The sequence below is a fragment of the Puma concolor genome, chromosome B4, assembly GCF_028749965.1.
Source record: "Puma concolor isolate L17-30 chromosome B4, mPumCon1.1.hap2, whole genome shotgun sequence".
Taxonomy (NCBI): domain Eukaryota; kingdom Metazoa; phylum Chordata; class Mammalia; order Carnivora; family Felidae; genus Puma; species Puma concolor.
The window spans coordinates 20,182,535-20,202,594 of record NC_141673.1 but is presented as its reverse complement, the minus strand read 5'-3'; the positions used below and the strand labels follow the sequence as shown (position 1 = coordinate 20,202,594).

The 20,060-nt window shown below is 35.9% G+C and overlaps 1 protein-coding gene across 10 annotated transcripts in view; it reads left to right on the top strand.

Annotated features, from left to right (window-relative positions):
- Positions 1 to 20,060, top strand: part of MYBPC1 (myosin binding protein C1) — an 88,966-nt gene that overhangs the window by 28,955 nt on the left and 39,951 nt on the right. For 7 of the 10 annotated variants that reach the window (XM_086712537.1, XM_086712533.1, XM_086712540.1 and 4 more), the window contains exons 5-14: positions 124 to 159; positions 1,802 to 1,912; positions 3,666 to 3,814; positions 4,134 to 4,251; positions 5,726 to 5,777; positions 7,825 to 7,881; positions 13,455 to 13,621; positions 15,854 to 15,986; positions 17,814 to 17,938; positions 18,826 to 18,931. In XM_086712537.1, coding sequence (XP_086568663.1) covers positions 124 to 159; positions 1,802 to 1,912; positions 3,666 to 3,814; positions 4,134 to 4,251; positions 5,726 to 5,777; positions 7,825 to 7,881; positions 13,455 to 13,621; positions 15,854 to 15,986; positions 17,814 to 17,938; positions 18,826 to 18,931 — 1,054 coding nt within the window. The remainder of the gene's footprint in view (positions 1 to 123; positions 160 to 1,801; positions 1,913 to 3,665; positions 3,815 to 4,133; positions 4,252 to 5,725; positions 5,778 to 7,824; positions 7,882 to 13,454; positions 13,622 to 15,853; positions 15,987 to 17,813; positions 17,939 to 18,825; positions 18,932 to 20,060) is intronic. The other 3 variants (XM_086712538.1, XM_086712542.1, XM_086712536.1) reach the window with 1 other exon arrangement.

Sequence of the window (20,060 nt, the reverse complement as noted above, 5' to 3'; positions counted from 1 at the left end):
ATTTCTAGTTTTTTTCCCCCATCATGAGGAGAGACAGGGTTTAGGGGAATCCAAGAAGGTTGGAGTCAGCTGTCCATTTTCACCCCTTGCCCTTGTATCATCCGAATCACACTTTCCTTTCAGGTGTGGGTAGTCGGGCCCTGGAAAGAAAAGATTCAGGTGAGCGCTCGCCTGCAGTAAGGCGTCCCGACCCCATCCTAATATAGTCACTAATGACCTCATTTCTTGAAGCTGTTTTAATTCTAATCTTTGTTTTATTCTGTTTGTAGCTTTTTTAAAAAAGCAATATTTTATTACAAATCTTCTTACAAGAAAACTAATGTATTGAGAAATGATTAATTTTGCATGACACACACACACACACACACACACACACAAATACAGGAATTTAGCCACACATATCACAGATTTGTTTGTTTTATTGTAGATATCATTTTTTAACATTTAGCAAATACAAAGAGATCAAGAAACTGAAAATCTCCATATTTGGGATATGCTAAAGTTAGAGAATAATTCACACTTCTCTAGAACTTTATTACAGTTTGTAAAAACCTCCAAATGTATCTTGTCAGCAGTCACTACAATTTTGTGAGGTCGTACATTCACTCGACAAATTCGTGTTAAGGGCTCACTACAATCCCACTGTGGGCCTCTAAAGGGACAGGCACTTTTGCAGGCACTTGTGGGTATACAAAGGAACAAAACAATACAAATTCCTGCCCTCTTATTCCAAATATGAATGGCCATAATTCATTCTTACCATGAATATCACAGACATTCACACGCACACGCACACACACACACACACGTAATCATGTAACTACATTGTATAACTTCATTGTGAAAATGATGATTTCTAAGGATAGCATGACTGATACGTGAAAACTAAAATAACTAAATGTACATTTCCTTCTTTTCAAGAAACATTAACAGAGAGTTGGCAACCCATGCATTTTTTTTTTCCAGTTACTAAGTAGCTGAAACTGAACTTCTCTGCGTTTAGCTTTTGGAGACAGAGGGAAGGGATGTCTACAGTTCTCTCTCCTGCCCTTCTTGCTGGAGTTGACCACTGATTAATACCAGCCTAGCACTTGGAGTGCAACCTAAAAAATGAAAATAAACTTCAACTTCACTTTCAGCTTCTCTCTCTTCATGGGAAAGCCTCAGAGTTGATTTTTCTTTTTCTGTTTTTCCCCCTTTGCAGGATGCACCTAGTATTCTTGGAACTTGTGCCTTCTGGTCATGATCCGTTACTTAATTGTCAAACTACCGCCTCATTTATGCAAATCCAGTGGAATCATCTAATCATATAAAAGCAAGGAATCTAGAAATATCAGGCTAGGTCTGGCCCTAGCCCTTCTCAGTTGACCAGCAAAGTGATTTTTTCCTTTAGTCTTTTCCAGTTCTGTTGTTGTATGGACGTGGCACATTATAGTCATTCACCTATTATGACACAGTTCTGCTTTAATATACTTCCCATCATTATTTATCTGTTAGGGGACAGACAGGACGGGGAAACTCTGGCTGCCAACAAACACAAAGTAACAACCTACCTGAAAAGTTTTACTATTTCTAGGAATTAGAAAATGTTCTATATGGAAGAGGCACCCCTTGTAAGAATGGGAATCTGTCACTCTACTGATGGCTCCAGGGGAGATGGATGGAAAGAATGATGTTATATTTATCCAGGTTTATTAGACAAAGAAAAGCTTCAGCATTGACAAGAACGACAAACCCAGGTAAGTCTGCCTAAGAAGGATCTGGCCCTGAAATGATCCTTTCCTTTCTTTCTTCTCAATAGAATGGTCTCTTGGCGAATCGCCTGCTACGGAGGAACAAGACAAGCAGAACGCCAATTCCCAGCTGTCCACCCTCTTCGTGGAGAAGCCTCAAACAGGATCAGTGAAAGTTGGTGAGTGCCAAGCATTAAATCTTGCTTTCCTGTTGAAATGGAGGTGAAATTCACACCACATGAAATTTACCATTTTAAAGTGAACAACCAGTGGCTGTTCGTACACTCAGTGCTGTGCAACCACCACCTCTATCTCAACATTTTCATCACCCCAAACAGAAACCATGTACCCCACTAAGTAGTTACTGACCATTCTCCGTCCCCTACCCCTCCCCAGCCCCTGGCTAATCTGCTTTGTCTCTATGGATTTCCCTGCTCTGGATATTTGGTGTAAATGGTATCACACAATATGTGACCTTTTGTGGCTGGCTTCTTTCCAATAGCATAATGTTTCCAAGGTCCATCCAAGCTGTAGCATGAGTCAGTACTTCATTCCTTTTTATGGCTGAATACTATTCTATCATATTTATATACTAGATTCTCATTTTTCTAACCTGAAATGGAGAGTGAAAGCTATCATTTTAGGAGCCTTTAGCACATAGTTGTTGAGTTCCTAGACTCAGGAGTCAGATTGGGTTCAAATCACTTTCCTCATCTGTAAAATGGGGATACTACCTGTGAGGTGCTTTGAACAATGTCTGGTGTATCTTAAAGCTCTGAGCCAGTTTTGCTGTCATTGAGGCATACTCATTCCATAAGATGATTACAAATCTGCACACACACCATATGATAACAAGTAGTGTCTCAGCAGAAACTAGTGGGATAGAGGGTTCACTTTGGAGACATTCATTCCAAAAATATTGATTACACACCTCCTGTTTTAGACACTGTCCTGAATACTAGTATAACATGTGAGAATTCAGAACTTACAATCTTTTTAAAAATTTATTTATTTATTTTGAGAGAGAGAGAAAGTGTGGCAGGGGCAGAGAGAGAAAGACAGAGAGAGAATCCCAAGCAGGCTCAGCACCATCAACACAGATTCCAAGGCAGGGCTCCACATAACAAAGCGTGAGACCATGACCTAAGCCAAAATTGAGAGTCAGATTCCTAACCAACTGAGCCACCTAGGTGCCCCAGAACTTACAGTCTTCATGGGAGGAACAGACAATGAGAAATTAAACAAACAGATAATCACAAAAGCCAAGTGCCATGAAGGAAATAAACAGGGTGGTAAGTTAGAGAGGACCTAGTGGTCCAGGAATTTTCACAAAGTAAGTTTTTATAAGGAATATATTGTGATCAGAACAAATGAGCCACCTAGCTGACTGGTTATATTCTAAAATGACCTCTTTCAGGTCTAGAATATAGAAGTACATTGCATGTGGATGGAAATATTTGTTCCCCTTGTATTTCTAGAAGACACCAAAGTGCTTGGCTGGATGCTAGGCTAGAATTTTTATGTCCTTAGGGCCCAAAAATCAATACAAATGGATAAGTAGTTTTATTTTGAAAAGATCAATTTTATTTAGTCACATTTAGTCATGTAAATCCAGACTTCCCATCATCTTGCCTAATAAAGAGGATGGAAAAAATCCATACATTTGTGAGGCTTTCCATTTTTATTTCATTTATACATGATAAAGCCAAACAAAAATTACTTCCTTATTAACCCATTGCTCCTTTTCTGCCTCATAACTTCAAAAACAGAACAAGTTGGAGTACCCTAAGAACTCCTAGGGCATGCATAAAAAATCAGGGCACCAGTCACATCACAGCCTCTGCAGGGCAATCCTGTGTAACTCCTTCCAGCTGAGAGCAAAACTAATGGCACTTTTTACGCCACAGTCTGAATTGCTTGTGCTTTTTCTAGGTGAAAATATCACCTTTATAGCCAAAGTCAAGGCTGAAGACCTTCTTAGAAAACCCACCATCAAATGGTTCAAAGGGAAATGGATGGATCTGGCCAGCAAAGCTGGGAAGCACCTTCAGCTGAAGGAAACCTTCGAAAGGCAAACCCGGGTATGGCCCTTATCTCCTGGCACAGGGTTCAGTTCGGTCATTCCTTCTGTGTCATTTTGAGGTTCAGCTTTGAGATATTTCAGCCCCAGAAAATTCTCTAGAGTTACCACTCCTAGTGCCTATACTTGAGCCTGGTTGCCCTGCTGTGCCAGAGGCTGGGGAGCACATTGACCCCCTCCTATGTTGACAGCACTGTGCTGGAGCTCCCAGATAAAAAACATTAAGCCAATGCTGAGGAATTTCAAAAATACCTGAGATGTGATAGCTTCTGTCCATTGACAAGGTGGGGCTGAAATATGCCGGATGCATTTTGTTGCAGATGTACACATTTGAGATGCAGATCATCAAGGCCAAAGAGAACTATGCAGGAAACTACAGGTGTGAGGTCACCTATAAGGATAAGTTTGACAGCTGCACATTCGATCTTGAAGTACATGGTAAGAAAGTCTTCTTGTCTGGATAGATGTGTTTTTTCCCCCCATGGGATGTGAGGGGATAGAGGAGAAGAGGGTCATTTAACACTATGAGATTTTGAAAATAAAGTTTTCTTTCAAACTGTGTGTGTTTCTGATTGTGGTAGTCTCAGCAAGCCTGCTGAGTTAAATTGTTATGAAGCAATTTAAAAATGGAGTTTCAGGGGATTTTACTGCTAGGTACCTCTTGTCCATGCTATCTGTATTCCTTCAATCTTCTGGATAAGGGGTGATGCCATTTGTTCTTCTACTGAATGTGCCTCTTTCATTGGGTCAACTTATTCCCACTCAAGTTTGGGGGATAATTTCATATGGTACCAAGGATGTCAGGATACCCAGGTGGAAGGGAGGATTTCTCTTCTAAGGACTAATGTCAGATGGGGAATTTCTCCATCCATATGTTCTGTGTGCTGCCCAGAGTGAATTTAATAGGGTAAATGTAAATGTGTGCATGTAGATTAGGAAAAAACCACTTCTATAAGTATACAAACAGAAAGGTGACTTGGCGGCAAAAATCATAAACTTAAGATGAATCCAAAGTGTGATAAAGCCACAAGAAACAAAGCTGGTGTAATTTAATACTGTGATATAACAAGTGGAATAGGATCTAGGCTTAGAAAATAACACTACTCTCGCAACATGCTATTTGTTCCACATTTAGAGTAATGTCTTTGGCCATGGGTACCATACATCAACCTGGTTCTCTTCTGGAGTAAGGTACCCAGCAGGATGAAGAACCCAGAAACCACACCCTAATCAGCTGAATATGGTGTGAACGAGGCCAGGCATCCATAACAGATAAATAGGGGAAGTGCTGTCACACGAAAGTGTTTCAGACAAATTAGAATCTAAAGGTAGGAGTTATGAGGAGGTGAAAAAAAAATTTCTTTTCACTTAACTTCAGCATGAGTTCTTTCATTAAAGCTATGTACACAGCCTGGAAAGAGTATGAAACCCCATTTCAGGAGACGCCAAGTAAAGCCTGGGTGATCATGGACGTGCTGTAGAGATTTCTGTATCAAGTGGGAATCTGGTCCTGAGCAGGGCCTCTTCAACCTGGCCAGGAATCTCTGAGAATCACCTGAAGGGATTTTGAAGAGTATTAATTTCTGGGTGCCTGTCCCTTATCTGGTGAATCAAAATCTCCAGCAAGGAGATCAAGAAGCTGATTTTTTTTTTTTTAATTCTTCAGGTAATTCTAGTGGAAAGGCAGGTAGAATGACAGCTAGATATGGTACCTCTGTAGTCCCCACATCAATTCTGTGTGAGGGAGGATGAGGTATGATGCCTCAACAGCTCAGCCATCCAGGAGGAGAGACATCCCCCACTCCACCTGGCGTTCCTTCCATCTGAGGAATTCCCACAGCCTGGAAAGGAACTGAGCACAAAATTGCCTTCTTAATGGGTATTTATTTTATTGTTTTCTTTCCTTTCAAAGAATCTACTGGGACTACTCCAAACATTGACATCAGATCTGCTTTCAAGAGAAGGTAACTTCAAAAGGGGAATGTAGGTAGCTTTGGTATACCGTGCAAGTGCAGGGTTTTCAAACACATATTCCCTTCCTCCACACTCTTGTCTTCCAGATTAGAGCACCTCTTCACTCTAGTCAAACATACTATGTATCCAAAGGTTAGTGTTCTAGAAAAGCTGTAGGTTTAATTTCAAATCAGATGTATACTGATCATTTTTTAGATTATTCTGGTCATAGTGAAGCTCCTATTTTTTTGAAAACACACTTTTAGTCTCTTCACGTGTGACTTTGTCCTTAATTACATTATTTTCCACCAAATGTCCAAGAAAGATGTATAATGATATAGCATCAGTTGAGTGATGTCAGAAAACTTTTATTTATATTGCTTTTCATCTAGAAATTGCTTATGGAGCCATTCTCCACAATTAAGTAGTGACTTATTGAAGTTAGCGCTATTTAAATATTGGATTATTAAACGAAAGACCACTGAGTCCACTAGAATAAAGAATACTGTAGAAAGGCAAAATATAGATACCCATTGGATTTATTTTGCAACTGCCAAGGCTGAAAAATTGGGGGTTGGGGGCATGGAAGAAAAATGAAAAACAAAAAAAGTTCCAGTCTACAGGAAATGTAACTAGCCCCTTCCAGACATTATCTTACTCTCTGTATTTAATTTTTCCATAGTGTAAGTTCATTAATGAGAACAAATATTTTGTTCTTCTTAAGACTGAATCCACTTAGTTTTGTTGATAAGGAAAATCATCCCAACCTATCATAAAGCAATGATTTTAGTCTGTTAATAAAAGTCGTATTTCTCTCCTAAATTATGAATAAATGAAAATTTTAATTACTTAAAATATATTTAATGTTACCTGATCAATAAGTTGTTATTTTTTTTAAGTCATAAGTTTGAATCCTATTACTTTCCTTCCACCTTCCCTTTCTCCATGATCAGCAAATGCGTAGGTCTAAAACTATGCTCATCCTATGAGCATAGTTCTAAGAGAGGGAGACATAATCTACTAAGTTTTATGCTTTAAAAGAATAGAAATGTGTTTTCTTCAAAAGGTCTTCTCTAAATACCTGCTATTAAAGAAATTTTGGGAACACATTATTTGAGTTTAATTCTTATAACTTACGTGTTATACACACTGTTTTTAAACCCGCAGACTCTTTTCTTAGAAACCATAACTAACATTTGTAAAGAGCAGGAAACAAAATCTTCATTAAAAAATTAAACATGTAAGTAAATATGTAGTGCCATTTAAATGTCAGCTCCATAGCTTCTATTTAGAGTTTCTATGAAATCATGAAGGTGGCTGCATGCCTAATTTAAGATGCATTTCTCTATAGGAAAGTATTCCTGGTAAAGGGATCATCAATAATTTAAAGTCAATATTTTGAAAAATACATTTGAAAAGGTATAAATATCAATAAGAAAATGAAAAGTTTATAATGATTTCCCTTTAAAACAGAAAGGAATGCATCTTTTAAAAAGCTCTGCACAAGTTCCATTTTTGTTATGTTGGTATCACATTATCTGATTCAACTATTGATGGACACAAAGAAGTTACCTTTGAATATAAGCTCTGTACTTATATATTTGACACTGGTATACTTCGTTCTCCAAGCCAATCTCTGACATCAATAACAGAGATCAGCAAAAGTCCTTTGCTTTTTACACAGGTATGTTTCTACAGCCCCCAAACTTGGAAAAACAAAGTACTTTGTGTTGCTTGGCTTAAGTGCATTTGTGTTACTCTGTTTTAACACAAATCCAAGCAGTTTTATATATGCAATCTACAAAAATGCGTCTTCTGAAATCATAGAGTAACACAAGCTCTTCATGTTTACTTTTCCACAAGTACATACCCCAAAACTTAAAATGTCACTTGTGTGAAAAGAAATAGTTTGTGTTGATTTAGTCCCATGACTTGTGTGCCAGTACAAAATTGCATATACGTTATATGTAGAGTGTTTGGGGGAAACTGTTGTGTATATGTCTCAGCATTAAACCCAGATTTGCTTTTTTTTTTTTTTTTTTTTTTTGTTAATGACAGTGGAGAAGGTCAAGAGGATGCAGGGGAGCTTGACTTTAGTGGTCTCCTGAAACGTAGGTGAGAACCGAGCGATGGAGTGAGGCGCTGTGGCCTGGAAATCTTTTAGACACTCACTGAGAGAAGTCAAGTTTAAAGTGGATGTTTTTCGAAGAATTTCTCATTTCTTAAAACGTGTTTCGCTTATAGAATATAACACAGAGTCAACTAAGAAAGAGACAGAGAAACCACTGCATACTAATCTGCTAAAGATTTTAGTTGATGCTTTTTAACCTTCTTTTTAAATCTTTCATGAGTTTCACATGTTTTCTTAGTTGGGGATGAGGAGATCTGAAAACTGAGGCAGAAGACTTAAATACCTAGAAGCTTCTGATTTCTCTAATAATTTCTATCATTTCAAGCATGATCAAATAACTAGAGCCTCTATTCTCCTGCCTTTGATATTTTACCAAAAAATCAGTTCAGTTTCACAATTTTGGTAAAAGTCTGCAGGTGTATGTGTGTGTATATATATATATATATATATATATGTGTGTGTGTGTGTGTGTGTGTGTATATATATATATATAATGTTTTTAAAGGAAGACCTATTTTAAAATAGTATTTGTGATTGTATTTCATCAAATCTAAGACACCATTCATTTTAATATATGTGTTTTATAAATCAGCAAGCAATGAAAACATTGCTCCAAGGTGTTTATTATGACACACTATTGATTATAGGATACATCCTTATTTTAAAAATGTTTAGAAGTCAAAAAATACGCATTTTAGAGATAAAATAAATTAGTAAAATGGAAATAAATGTTTAGTATTATCAGTCACACTCCCTAACGTTGTTCTCTTACAATAAAATTTATAGATTTCATTATGGATATTCAGTACATAATGATTTTATAGGATTTCTCCCCATATATGCATATACATGATCATATAATGTATTATGTATGTGTTTTGTATAAAGCTATACATATTCAGATATTTATTATAGCACAACTAAAAGAAATTGATATTTGCTGAGATTTTATTTACCTACCAAATGTGCAAATAAATCATAAAACTATGATTCTAAATTAATAATATATAATATTGATATCAGTTTTCACTAACTTTTCAGGTTCACTTTTTATTACTTTTAGTGCTTTCTATGGTTACTAAAGAAATGTGTATAAATACACTTCACAACAAATTACAAGTAGAATAAAATGGACTTGTGTCTGTTCTCAGTTTAGTTGGATGGCTTTATTCAAGTCCTTATGAATGAAAAATTCCCCCAGGTCTAAAAGTTGAGGTTGAGAACAGAAATATTAACAGTATTGTTGATATTTAATAATTTAATAAATATTGGTAATTTATTAATTACCAGTGGATATTAGCCAATCAAGAGACGTTGGCAGTATCAAATATACCTTTCCCTCTTTGGCTACTTCAAATAATCATTAGTCTCAATAATATCTATTAATTCCCCAAATTTATTTAAAGCAATAGTATATGAAGTGACCCTAAGTGAAACTTAGCCTTCCTCACTTTACAGGTGAGAAATCAAAGACCAGACGTATCAAGTAACTTACCCCAAGTCATACAGCTAGAGACAGGGCAGGGACCTAAATCCACGTTTTCCTCTGAGGCAGCTCATTCCATATAAGAAATACCACACTGAATCTACTTTGGAAGTTGGTGCTTCAGTTTATAATACACATTGACACTGTAGGAAGACAAGAGATTTTTTTTCCTCCTGCAATCATTTACTCAACCAGGAAAACACTAAGTGTTTCCTTTGTGCCTTCTGTGTGCCAGTGCCTTCCAGTGCCTGGAATGCAGAAAGGGCTGTAATACACATTTGTGGGAAGGAAAAGGTGGTGGTAAAAATATGGATGTGGGTCTCAACTCTCCCAGTTACAAACTGCATGACTGGTCAAATTACATGTCCTCTCTGAGATTTGTTTTCCACATCTGTAAACGTGGAGAACAAAAACTACTTGAATCAAATGTAAAAAGCTGGCTCATAGTAGGTGTCAAATATTCACTCCCACCAAAAATGTGACATTTTCCTTTGAAGAGCCTTTATTCATAAAAAGACATAATACACACACACACACGTATCAATCAATCAAGATGTAATACAATAGATTATTAAACACCATGCTCTGATTAAAAAGGAAAAAAGAAAGAAAAAAGAATGACTACTAGTACTTTGTAGAGTCAAAGAAATCTAATTAATGATCAAAATTACTGAAGACAAAATGGGCAGCAAACATGTCTCCAGTTCTCACTTTATTTACATCCCCTAATTATGATTTTGACTCATAATTAAATTGTTAGCCTAAGACTATATTCATTTAATATACTATACTAATCACCATTATAACTTTAGAAATCATTGTGTTTTCCTACTAATTTGTGAATTGCATGTGTTTTCATTGTGACAATGACACCATTTCTACTCCAAGAGTGTGTGGCAAAATCCCTATCAAAATAAATATCTTTATATCTCTCTACAACATCTCTCTACAACAAAAGATCTCCTTGACCTGAACAAAACTGGAGTATTTCAAATAGACATTAGCTAAATTGGAATAAATCTATTAGGCAAAATCTTGTTATGGGATATTTTATATATATATATATATATATATATATATATATATATATAGCAATTATAGAAATTTTATATAGAAGAAAACTTTCAAGTATATATATAGAAATTTTATATAGAATATAAATATATATTTATATATAAATATATATTTCTATATATATATATAGAAATTTATATAGAATAAAACTTTCAAGTATATATATACTTGATGGTCCTAGTAAAGTACAAAGCAATCATAGAAATTTTATATAGAAAAAAACTTTCAAGTATACTTAAAAGTTTTATTCTATATAAAATTTCTATGATTGCTTTGTACTTTACTAGGACCATCAAGTTATAGAAATTTTGATGTAGATGAAAGTACCGTGAATGTTATATAGGTCTATCCCAATGCTTGAAAAGGAATCAGTAGTGCCTATAGAAGACGAATTTCTCTCCTACTGTAATTTAATATAACCATGCAGATAGGGCCATGCACAGCCACCATGGTAAGTAAAGATCTATTCTGGATGAGTTAAGGTAATGCTACAGGTAGAAGCCTTGACTTCACATTCAAGTAAAAAATAATGAATACTTCTCCTTGCAATTTGGAATTGAATTAAGTAATAGAAAAAGATGGACTAGGAAAGAGGTTACTGGTTTGTGGATACCAAGTTTGCTAAGATTAAGAAGATAGTAGAGCAAGGTGTATTTTAGTGTTTTAATGAAAAAAAAATGGTGAGGATGATTGGTTTTATGAATCTACCAACAAAACTGACTTAAGAAATCACACTGACAACAATGATCTTTATACTGGCTTCCCTTATATAAATATTCACATCATGGATCCAGGTATGTCTTAGTATTTGACTTGTTCTTCTTGCTATTTTAATCTAGTTTGGTATCTTTAAATCCTTTTACCAGTGTTGGGAGGATACTCGAAATGTGGATGTAATTCTTCTTGGTTGAAATACAAATTTAACACAATGTAATATGGCATATTTTTTACAGTGAGGGGACTATTTAGGCTGGAATACAAAAGAAAATAGAGCACTAATAAAGTGGTTGAAGAAACACATACAAAGACTATACATAGGTACACAGACACATTTTAATTGCAGTTTTCCAAGACTTTCTACAAAATATTTAAAGGATGTATTTGAAATTTAGACTGCTTTCAGACAGTAAACCTAGTAGATCTGGCAAATTATTACCAATATTCCAACTTTAGGACAATTTTCTTAAGCTTTTCAATTTATCTGTGTTAATAGAGTGTGTAGTTATTATCTCAGTGACATATGAAAATAATACTTGCGTATTGAGCTTTTAGGAGGCACATTTCCCTAATGGTGTTATCTGGTCCTTCCCATAAAGGTTACTGACAGGCCAATGACCTCCCACTTCCTTCCACTTTCCAGGAGATTTGCCTCAGCATCCTCCTCCACTGGGCAAAAAGACTTACACGACAATGTAAATTAGATATTTAGAAGTCATCCTTGCCTAACGCCACCCTAAATTCTATGTTAATATTTATATTCTCCTCTCCTTCCCTATGATTACAATCCAGTATTTTCTCAAAAAGTACAGTAACAGGTGTAATTAATGTGACAATGCAAACACATGTAACCCATCATTTGTTAACATGATAGCAAGAATCTGTTTTCTCACTGGTGTTTAAGATGTGTTGACCAGTTTTCCTGAAAAATCATACCCAAACCAGCATTATTCACAGTAAGTAGTCACTGTAACATTTCCAAATTAACCTGATAAAAACAGTCAACTAAGTCTTTAAAAATCAGGATTATTTAGCCAACAAAGGAAATAAATTTAAGTTACATTTTGCTTTTAAACTAGTGTTTATTCTTGATTTTTTCTTTCATTTATTGGTTTTAAAATAAGGACAGACAAGTGTACTTTAAATCTCATATCGTGCGTGTCCTTTATATTTTCTGTATGTTCTTTTGTCAGTGATCAAAATTTGGGATCATAATTTTGATAATTACACTAAGAAGTTATTTTCCCTTTGTTCATGGGACCTTAGCCATTTGCTTTAAAAGTTTAACATTTAGGGGTGCCTGAGTGGTTCAGTCGGTTAAGTGTCTGACCTTGGCTTAAGTCATGATCTTGAGGTTCGTGGGTTTGAGTCCCATGTTAGCTCTGTACTGACAGCTCAGAGCCTGGAGCCTGTGGTCTCCCTCTCTCTCTCTGCCTCTCCCCAACTCGTGCTCTGTCTCTCGAAAATAAATAAACATTAAAAAATTAAAAAAAAAAAAAGTTTAACACTTACATTTTTATAATTCATACCCAACCTGCTTTCAAAAAATTTCAAGACAGTGCTTTAAGACGAGATATGAGAGCATTTTTGGCCTCATTTTCCTTTTCTCCTGCCAATTTAGAAAAAAAAATATTTAAAAAAGTGAATGTATCCACAAAAATCATATTTAAGAAAAAAACAAAAAAAAACATTCTGGCAGTGTCAAATTTTTTTCTGTATATAAAACAGCAAAAAATGGTTGGTGTACACATTTACTAATATGGTAGGAAAATGCAATTTGCAAAATCCTAAGATTTGAAATACTTATTTGTATGTACTGTCTTCACATATAAGCTAGAATGTATACAATGAAGGGAGAAAGAGATCATTTTTCTTTTATAGACCAATATTTAAATCTTCTCATTCTTAATCCACTTTTCCAAATTATTGCAGTTGCCTATAGCCTAGATGCCAACTGATCTTAAGTTCCTCAAAATCTCACCTTCTCTTTAAACTTTCAAGTTGAAAATAAGTAAAAACATCTTCAGAACACTTCCTGATACCTTTCTCTCTCCCTAATATTGTATTGTTAACTAGGAAAGCGAGAGCGTCAATATAAGCTCACACACCTGATCTTTAACTATATGGAAGTTTCCTTGAGACTGCGGCCTTTAAGTACTCAGTCTTTAAAAAGGGGGACTTTTAACACTGAACCGACAAATCGGTACTATACTCCAGCCTTTCTTGTGCTTCGGGGTCGGTGGGCGGCTACTAAACTAGGCTATGGTTCTCCCCGGTTAGGGAGGTGAAGCCTCAGGAGGAAGAACCCGAGGTAGACGTGTGGGAGCTGCTGAAGAACGCGAACCCCAACGAGTATGAGAAGATCGCCTTCCAGTACGGCATCACCGACCTGCGCGGCATGCTCAGGCGGCTCAAGCGCATGCGCAGAGTGGAGAAGAAGAGCGCAGGTGAGCTCTCCTGGGGGAGGTGGCAGCGGGGCCAGCATCCAAAGCGGACCAAAGAAATGATGGCGAACCCCCTGCAGGGATGCTTCCTGTCTCTCTCTGGGTTTGGGGCGGGGATAGATGGGGCGGAATTTGCAGGGGTTACACTTCTTACCTTTGGCTTTGGGCGGAGGAGTTCACTGCTCTGCACATCAGTAGCTATGAGGGTAGCAGGTAGCTAGTGAACACTTAAGGTAACGGAGATTGACTTTACAAGTACCTCATACAGCGTGTAACAGAACAATAAATATCTTCCTTCTCACTGGGAATTTCTCAATGGCCCTTTCTCCAGACTCCATATCTCCCTCACTCTGAAATTCTTGATTATTACTTACAGTAGATTCGATGTCTCTTTGTTTTGCCATCATATTCTTCCACCCATTAAATGGGGACTGGGGAATTCACTTCTCACACCCAGTGCGGTTGTAAAACAGCTATGCTGCTCCCTTGAGATCTGAAGTGAATGGATTTTGTTGTGGTTTTAAATATCTCTTAAAAAATACTTTGAGATGTTGAAATTTAAAATTTACAGAAAGAAAAACAAGAGCGACACATTTTAAACTGATCATAAGCTCTTCAAAGTTTCCTATATTTGGTCATGGTCAGTTATCCGTTTTGTGACACATCAAGGTAACATATCAATCCTATTATTGTTTACTGTTTGTTAATGTCCAAATCGAATTTATTTATTTATTTAGGCACCCAACCTGGATGTCCAAGCAGAATTTAAAGTCTCTTGCCATTTCTTTTAAAAAATCTGCCCTTTATTTCTAAACCTCCCTGTAAACTGGGTGAGAAATGGACCCAGAGAAATATAGAAGTGTTTTGTTTTTTGCTTTGTTTACATAAGTCAGCCATTCCCACTATTTCAAAACTTCAAAACCTTCAGAAGTTTAATTCTTGAGAGGTATCTGAGATGATATAGTCATCACAAACATGTTAAATGCCAAAGTATAGAGCCAGCTGATATCTCTTTTCCCCCACACTGGCCTAATTCTTGCCATTAGCTCTGAATTGATGTCATGAGGTATATGATAAATAACTTTTTTAAAGCTAGTATTTATTATATCATGTTAAAATATGAGGAAGTGAGTTTAAGCAATACTATGGCAAAGTCTCAATGATGGAAATAGAAGCAGAAAAATTCCATGAGGCATTCCACAGGTGTACGTATTTTCCAAACTGTCTAAATGAGTATTATCTTTAAAATCAGGGAAAAACTATTAAATTTATTTTTTTTAATTTTTTAATGTTTATTTATTTTTGAGAGACACAGAGAGACAGAGCACAAGCAGGGGAGGGGCAGAGAGAGGGAGACACAGAATCCAAAGCAGGCTCCAGGCTCCGAGCTGTCAGCACAGAGCCAGACACGGGACTCGAACTCAGAAACTGTGAGATCATGACCTGAGTGAAGTCGGACGCTTAACTGACTGAGCCACCCAGGCGCCCCAAAAACTATGAAATTTAAAAAGAAGTTAATTTCTGCTTAGGACCTTTCAAAGATAATCTTTTTTTAAAACTACTATGTTCTATGTTATTTAAAATGTTTTGAAGTCCTGAGTTCCTAACCATATATGTATGAAGTATTTAATATGTGTCACTATTTGGACAAGTTTCCACAGTACAAAACTTTGATAAGTCTACTATTTCAATTAGTCAAAGGCATTCAGTTTCATCTTATGAGTCATTGAATTTATCTCATAAATTCTGTGTTAAAAAACTGTGACATATAAGAAGTACAGAGATAATGCCAATAATCCTGATAGGAATCATGCTAGAATAGGCATATTCTTCGAGTTCACTTTCATCTGGATCCTTTATAATTTCCTGAAGAGTTAGGACAGTCATTTTTTTAATATTAAATTTATTGTCCAGTTGGTTTCCATACAACAGCCAGGGCTCATCCCAACAGGTGCCCTCCTCAATACCAGGACAGTCATTTTTAAAGGCTCTTCAATACTCTTATGTTTCTTTCAAAAACATGTGGGTTCTCTTCTAATTGCTAAGTCATCTTATGATATATAAATCAACACAGAATTCTAAAATATAGAGGATAATTTGGAAGGTTCCTAATTTATTTCTACTTTGAGTCTCCATTTTTCATTTAGTTTTAGGTTCTTATACATACATCGACTATTTAAATTCACAGCATATGTATGCACATATTGACATAGTTTTGCTTTTTCTCTCTACCAGCTTTTGCAAAAATTCTTGACCCTGCATATCAGGTTGATAAAGGAGGCAGAGTAAGGTTTGTTGTGGAACTGGCAGACCCAAAGTTGGAGGTGAAATGGTATAAAAATGGTCAAGAGATTCGACCCAGTACAAAGTAAGTGGGCTTTGCAAATAATCAGTGATAGCTACATAAATCAAACAGTAGTTTGACTTAATTTTCTATGAATAAAAACACGCTTTTGTTATACCTTTTTAATGCAAAATCACATGGAGGGGGAGTAAAAACTTTTCATGTGTTTTGGAGCCATTAAGATTACAGTGCTATCTAAATAAAACTTTGTTTTATGTTTTAATTCTATACAAACTATTTTGAGTTATTTCAGTTCCAGTTTTGTGTCAATATAGGTTATATCTGATTATTTCAGAGCACTGTCAAAACTTCTCCCAATTTTTAAAAGAAAATTTTGAAAATTTTGAAATATATATTTGACCTACCAGCTGGGAATCACACCTTATAATTAGAGAACTTTTGTTTTTCCAAAAGGGCATCTAAAGCCTGTATTTTATTTCTTGGCCCTCTCTCAAATGAAGGAAACAGACTAATCCCTGATGTCTGATGGTATTGCTAGTCTATTATGAAACTACTTTACACAGATCCTTCTCAGCCTGAGAGATTTTCAACTCCAATATATTTTTTTAAGTTAACAGGAGCCACACTCACATTTATAAAAAGACTTTAATCCTGAAAATCTGTCACTTCTGGAGTGCAATTAGGTGGTTTCCAATTTCTTAATGTGGTCATGCCTACAGAGTGACTTTGTGATAATAATGTTTGTGTCTGATAAAAATCTCTTGAAAGCGGCTTGAATTTACCTAAAACATAATTTTAATCGGTTATTTTTATCTATAAAATGTTGTGTAATGCTTTATTCTTGAAGTCTTCAATTAGAAGATTTTCCAAATAAGAACTTTTTCTTTAGTTTGTTATAATGCTCTAATATACTCATCCATAATCCAGATCACAGACAATTAAATTTTGTGATATTCCTGGCTTTTAGTTTTTTGTCTCCAAATGCTCAAGTTCTTTTTTAGTAGATTGTTACTGTGATATGATAATACTAGTTCTTAAGCTCATTTAAAAGAACATCATGTTCTAAAAAACTACTGCCTGTAACAGTGATTAAGTTCACATTATTGCTTAAATTGTATAATCACTTATTCACCTAACAAAATCTATTGTGTCACTGCACTAAGCCATAAATGGAATCAAGGAATCAATGAGTAAGATTGAGTCCCTGTCCACCTGTAAACTAGATGAATCGGCAGGGGTGGGGGTGGTGCCTGAGTGGCTCAGTGGGTTAAACATCCGACTTTTGATCTCCGCTCAAGTCATGATCTTGCAGCAGTTCATGGGATCAAGCCCTGCCTCAGGGTCTACACCGACAGTGTGGAGCCTGCTTAGGATTCTCTCCCTATCTCTCTGTCCCTCCCCTGATCTCTCTGTCCCTCTGCCATGTTCTCTCTCTCCCTCTCTCTCTCTCTCTCCCCCCCTCCCCCACATTCTCTCTCTCAAAAATAAATAAATAAACTTTAAAAAAATAAACTAGATGAATTGGTCATTTAAAAAAATTTACAGAGTTCAAAATCTCTCTGACAACCTTAGCCAATCCTACTTTCCAACAATGGGTTAAAAAAATTAAAAAGCAAATATGTGAGTACTAATTTATATATGAAATAAAACTTCTATAAAAATACAGATGTTAAATATTATGTGTAAATATGAATATGTATTACAGTGTGCATTATGAAGCTAACAACAGTTTTCACATTTTCTGTTAACTATGTAAGATATGCTACATAAATGGCAGATCATAATTATATCCTTGACTTTCAAACATTGCTGAATTACAAGCCAAATTTGCTGGTAATAAAAAAATAAAATCAAGTTCACAGACTGTTGTCTCCCTCCCATTTCAAACAGATACATCTTTGAGCATAAAGGATGTGAAAGAATCATGTTTATCAATAACTGTGCGCTAACGGATGATTCAGAGTATTATGTGACAGCTGGTGATGAGAAATGTTCCACCGAGCTGTTTGTGCGAGGTAAAGTGCAATCTCTTACTATAGTCTTCAACAACCTTTGGCACTCCTTCTCTCAAGGGTAGTTATCAAAATGAGTGGGACAGGTAAGCTCTTGAGCTCTAGGGCACAGGTAACAGCACGCCTAGAAATGGGTTTGCTTGGGGACAGACTGGCTCTGCATGGAAGCTCCTCTACACTGGCCATTATTACGTATCCTAATTAATCTTTAAGTTTGTTGAAGACTAGAAAAGCTGAGGGGGGGGGGGAGACTGGTGAGTCTAAATACCTCATGTTTTTGACTCAAGCAAACAGTATAATTATTCTAGTTATAGCTTCTGAAACCCAACAAACTTTACTGAATAATCCTCATTTCACACATTCAGCTGATTGCAAATCCACTTCTCTCAAAATCAGTTTTATTAGTGAAAGGGAATCAATGGTTGACACCGAGGGTGCTGAAGACAATCTTTTACTAAAACATTGTGAAAAGAGCTGGAGGGTGTAGATGAAGCCCTCTGAATACAGAGAGCTCTGCAATCAGAGCTCCAACCAGAACCACCAGATCCTCCATCACAAACGTCTACCACGTGGTTTCTTATTTGCCAAAGGAAGGATATTTGATACATGTTTTGTCTGCTCTCCAGAACAATAATTGATTTGATTTGAAGAGTCTGAGAAAATTGGGAAAACTTACCCAGGGCTGCTAACTATTTATTTTGCCAACAAAGATATAAAACAAAACAAAACAAAAAACCACCTGCCAACTATCTACCACCATCTAACCATAACCCTATGGTAGATGATACTTTCTTACTGTTGGTCTTTTATCTGTGAACAAATCTGTGGTCATGAGCATATTTCAAGCATTTAATGATTCTGATTCTCCTTTTTTTTTTTTTTTTAAACAGAGCCTCCAATTATGGTAACCAAACAGCTGGAAGATATGAATGCTTACTGCGGGGAAAGAGTGGAATTAGAATGTGAGGTGTCGGAAGATGATGCTAATGTGAAATGGTAAGTAACTTTCCTGAGGTCTGTCCATTTTTAATAGATTTTTAAAAATATGCTTTTATAGATTGGAGAACAGGAAATGGCTTTTACACATATGAAAAAATTCACAACCTCATTTGTGTTAGTAGAAATGGTAACTAAAACTACAAAGATGCTGGGAGTTTTTTCACCTATGAAACTAGAAAATGATCCAGAAAATTAGACTGGTAAATGTAGGGAAGTAGGCACTTAGTAAGAAATGGATAGCTCATGGTTGTCCAGATCTGTTTGACTCCAAATCCCATGGATGCTCCTAAGTTCCAAAAGTTGCTTACTCTCACCATGCCACACTGGCAACTTACATGGAAAAATATTATATATTTTCCCTAGTTACCTTATTTTTATAGTACCTCAGAAAAATGTTTTAGGCTAAGAATCACCAATTATTTTAAAAAATAAAAGCATTTTTTTGTCCAGTTAAAGAGTGTTTTCGCAAGTTCTATGTGAGTAACATCAAAATTAAAACTAAGAGATCCATAATAAAATTAAATGCTTTGTTGAAAAGTATAGTAAATTACACAGCATGAATCTGTGGTAATTGGTACAGAGTAGATTGTTCATTCTAATCTATAATCATAGCTATCTTTAAAAAATGTTAAGTGAGGGGCGCCTGGATGGCCTAGCCAGTTAACCATCCAACTTTGGCTCAAGTCATGATCTCATGGTTGGTCCTGTCTCGGGCTCTGTGCTCACATCTCAGAGCCTGGAGTCTGCTGCAAATTCTATGTCTCCCTCTCTCTGCCTCTCTGTCTCTCTCTCTCTCTGTCTCTCTCTCTGTCTCTGAAAAATAAACATTAAAAAAATTTAAAACATATTAAGTGATGCAATTCTTATTAGTGAGTGGAAGAGTAATATTCTCTCGTAGCATATTCAACTGATTTTGAATGAGAAGAAAGAGCTTATGTTCTTTTAGTGTAATTTTTTAGACAATCCTTGTTACATTATTAATTCATTTGATGTAGTGATCATACATTCTTCAACAAATAGTTCTTAGATACCAGGATATAGCAAAAACAAAAACAAACAAACAAAAAAAACAAAACCAAGACCAATAAGGTCCATTTCCTGAAGGGTCTTTTATAAAACTTTTTAT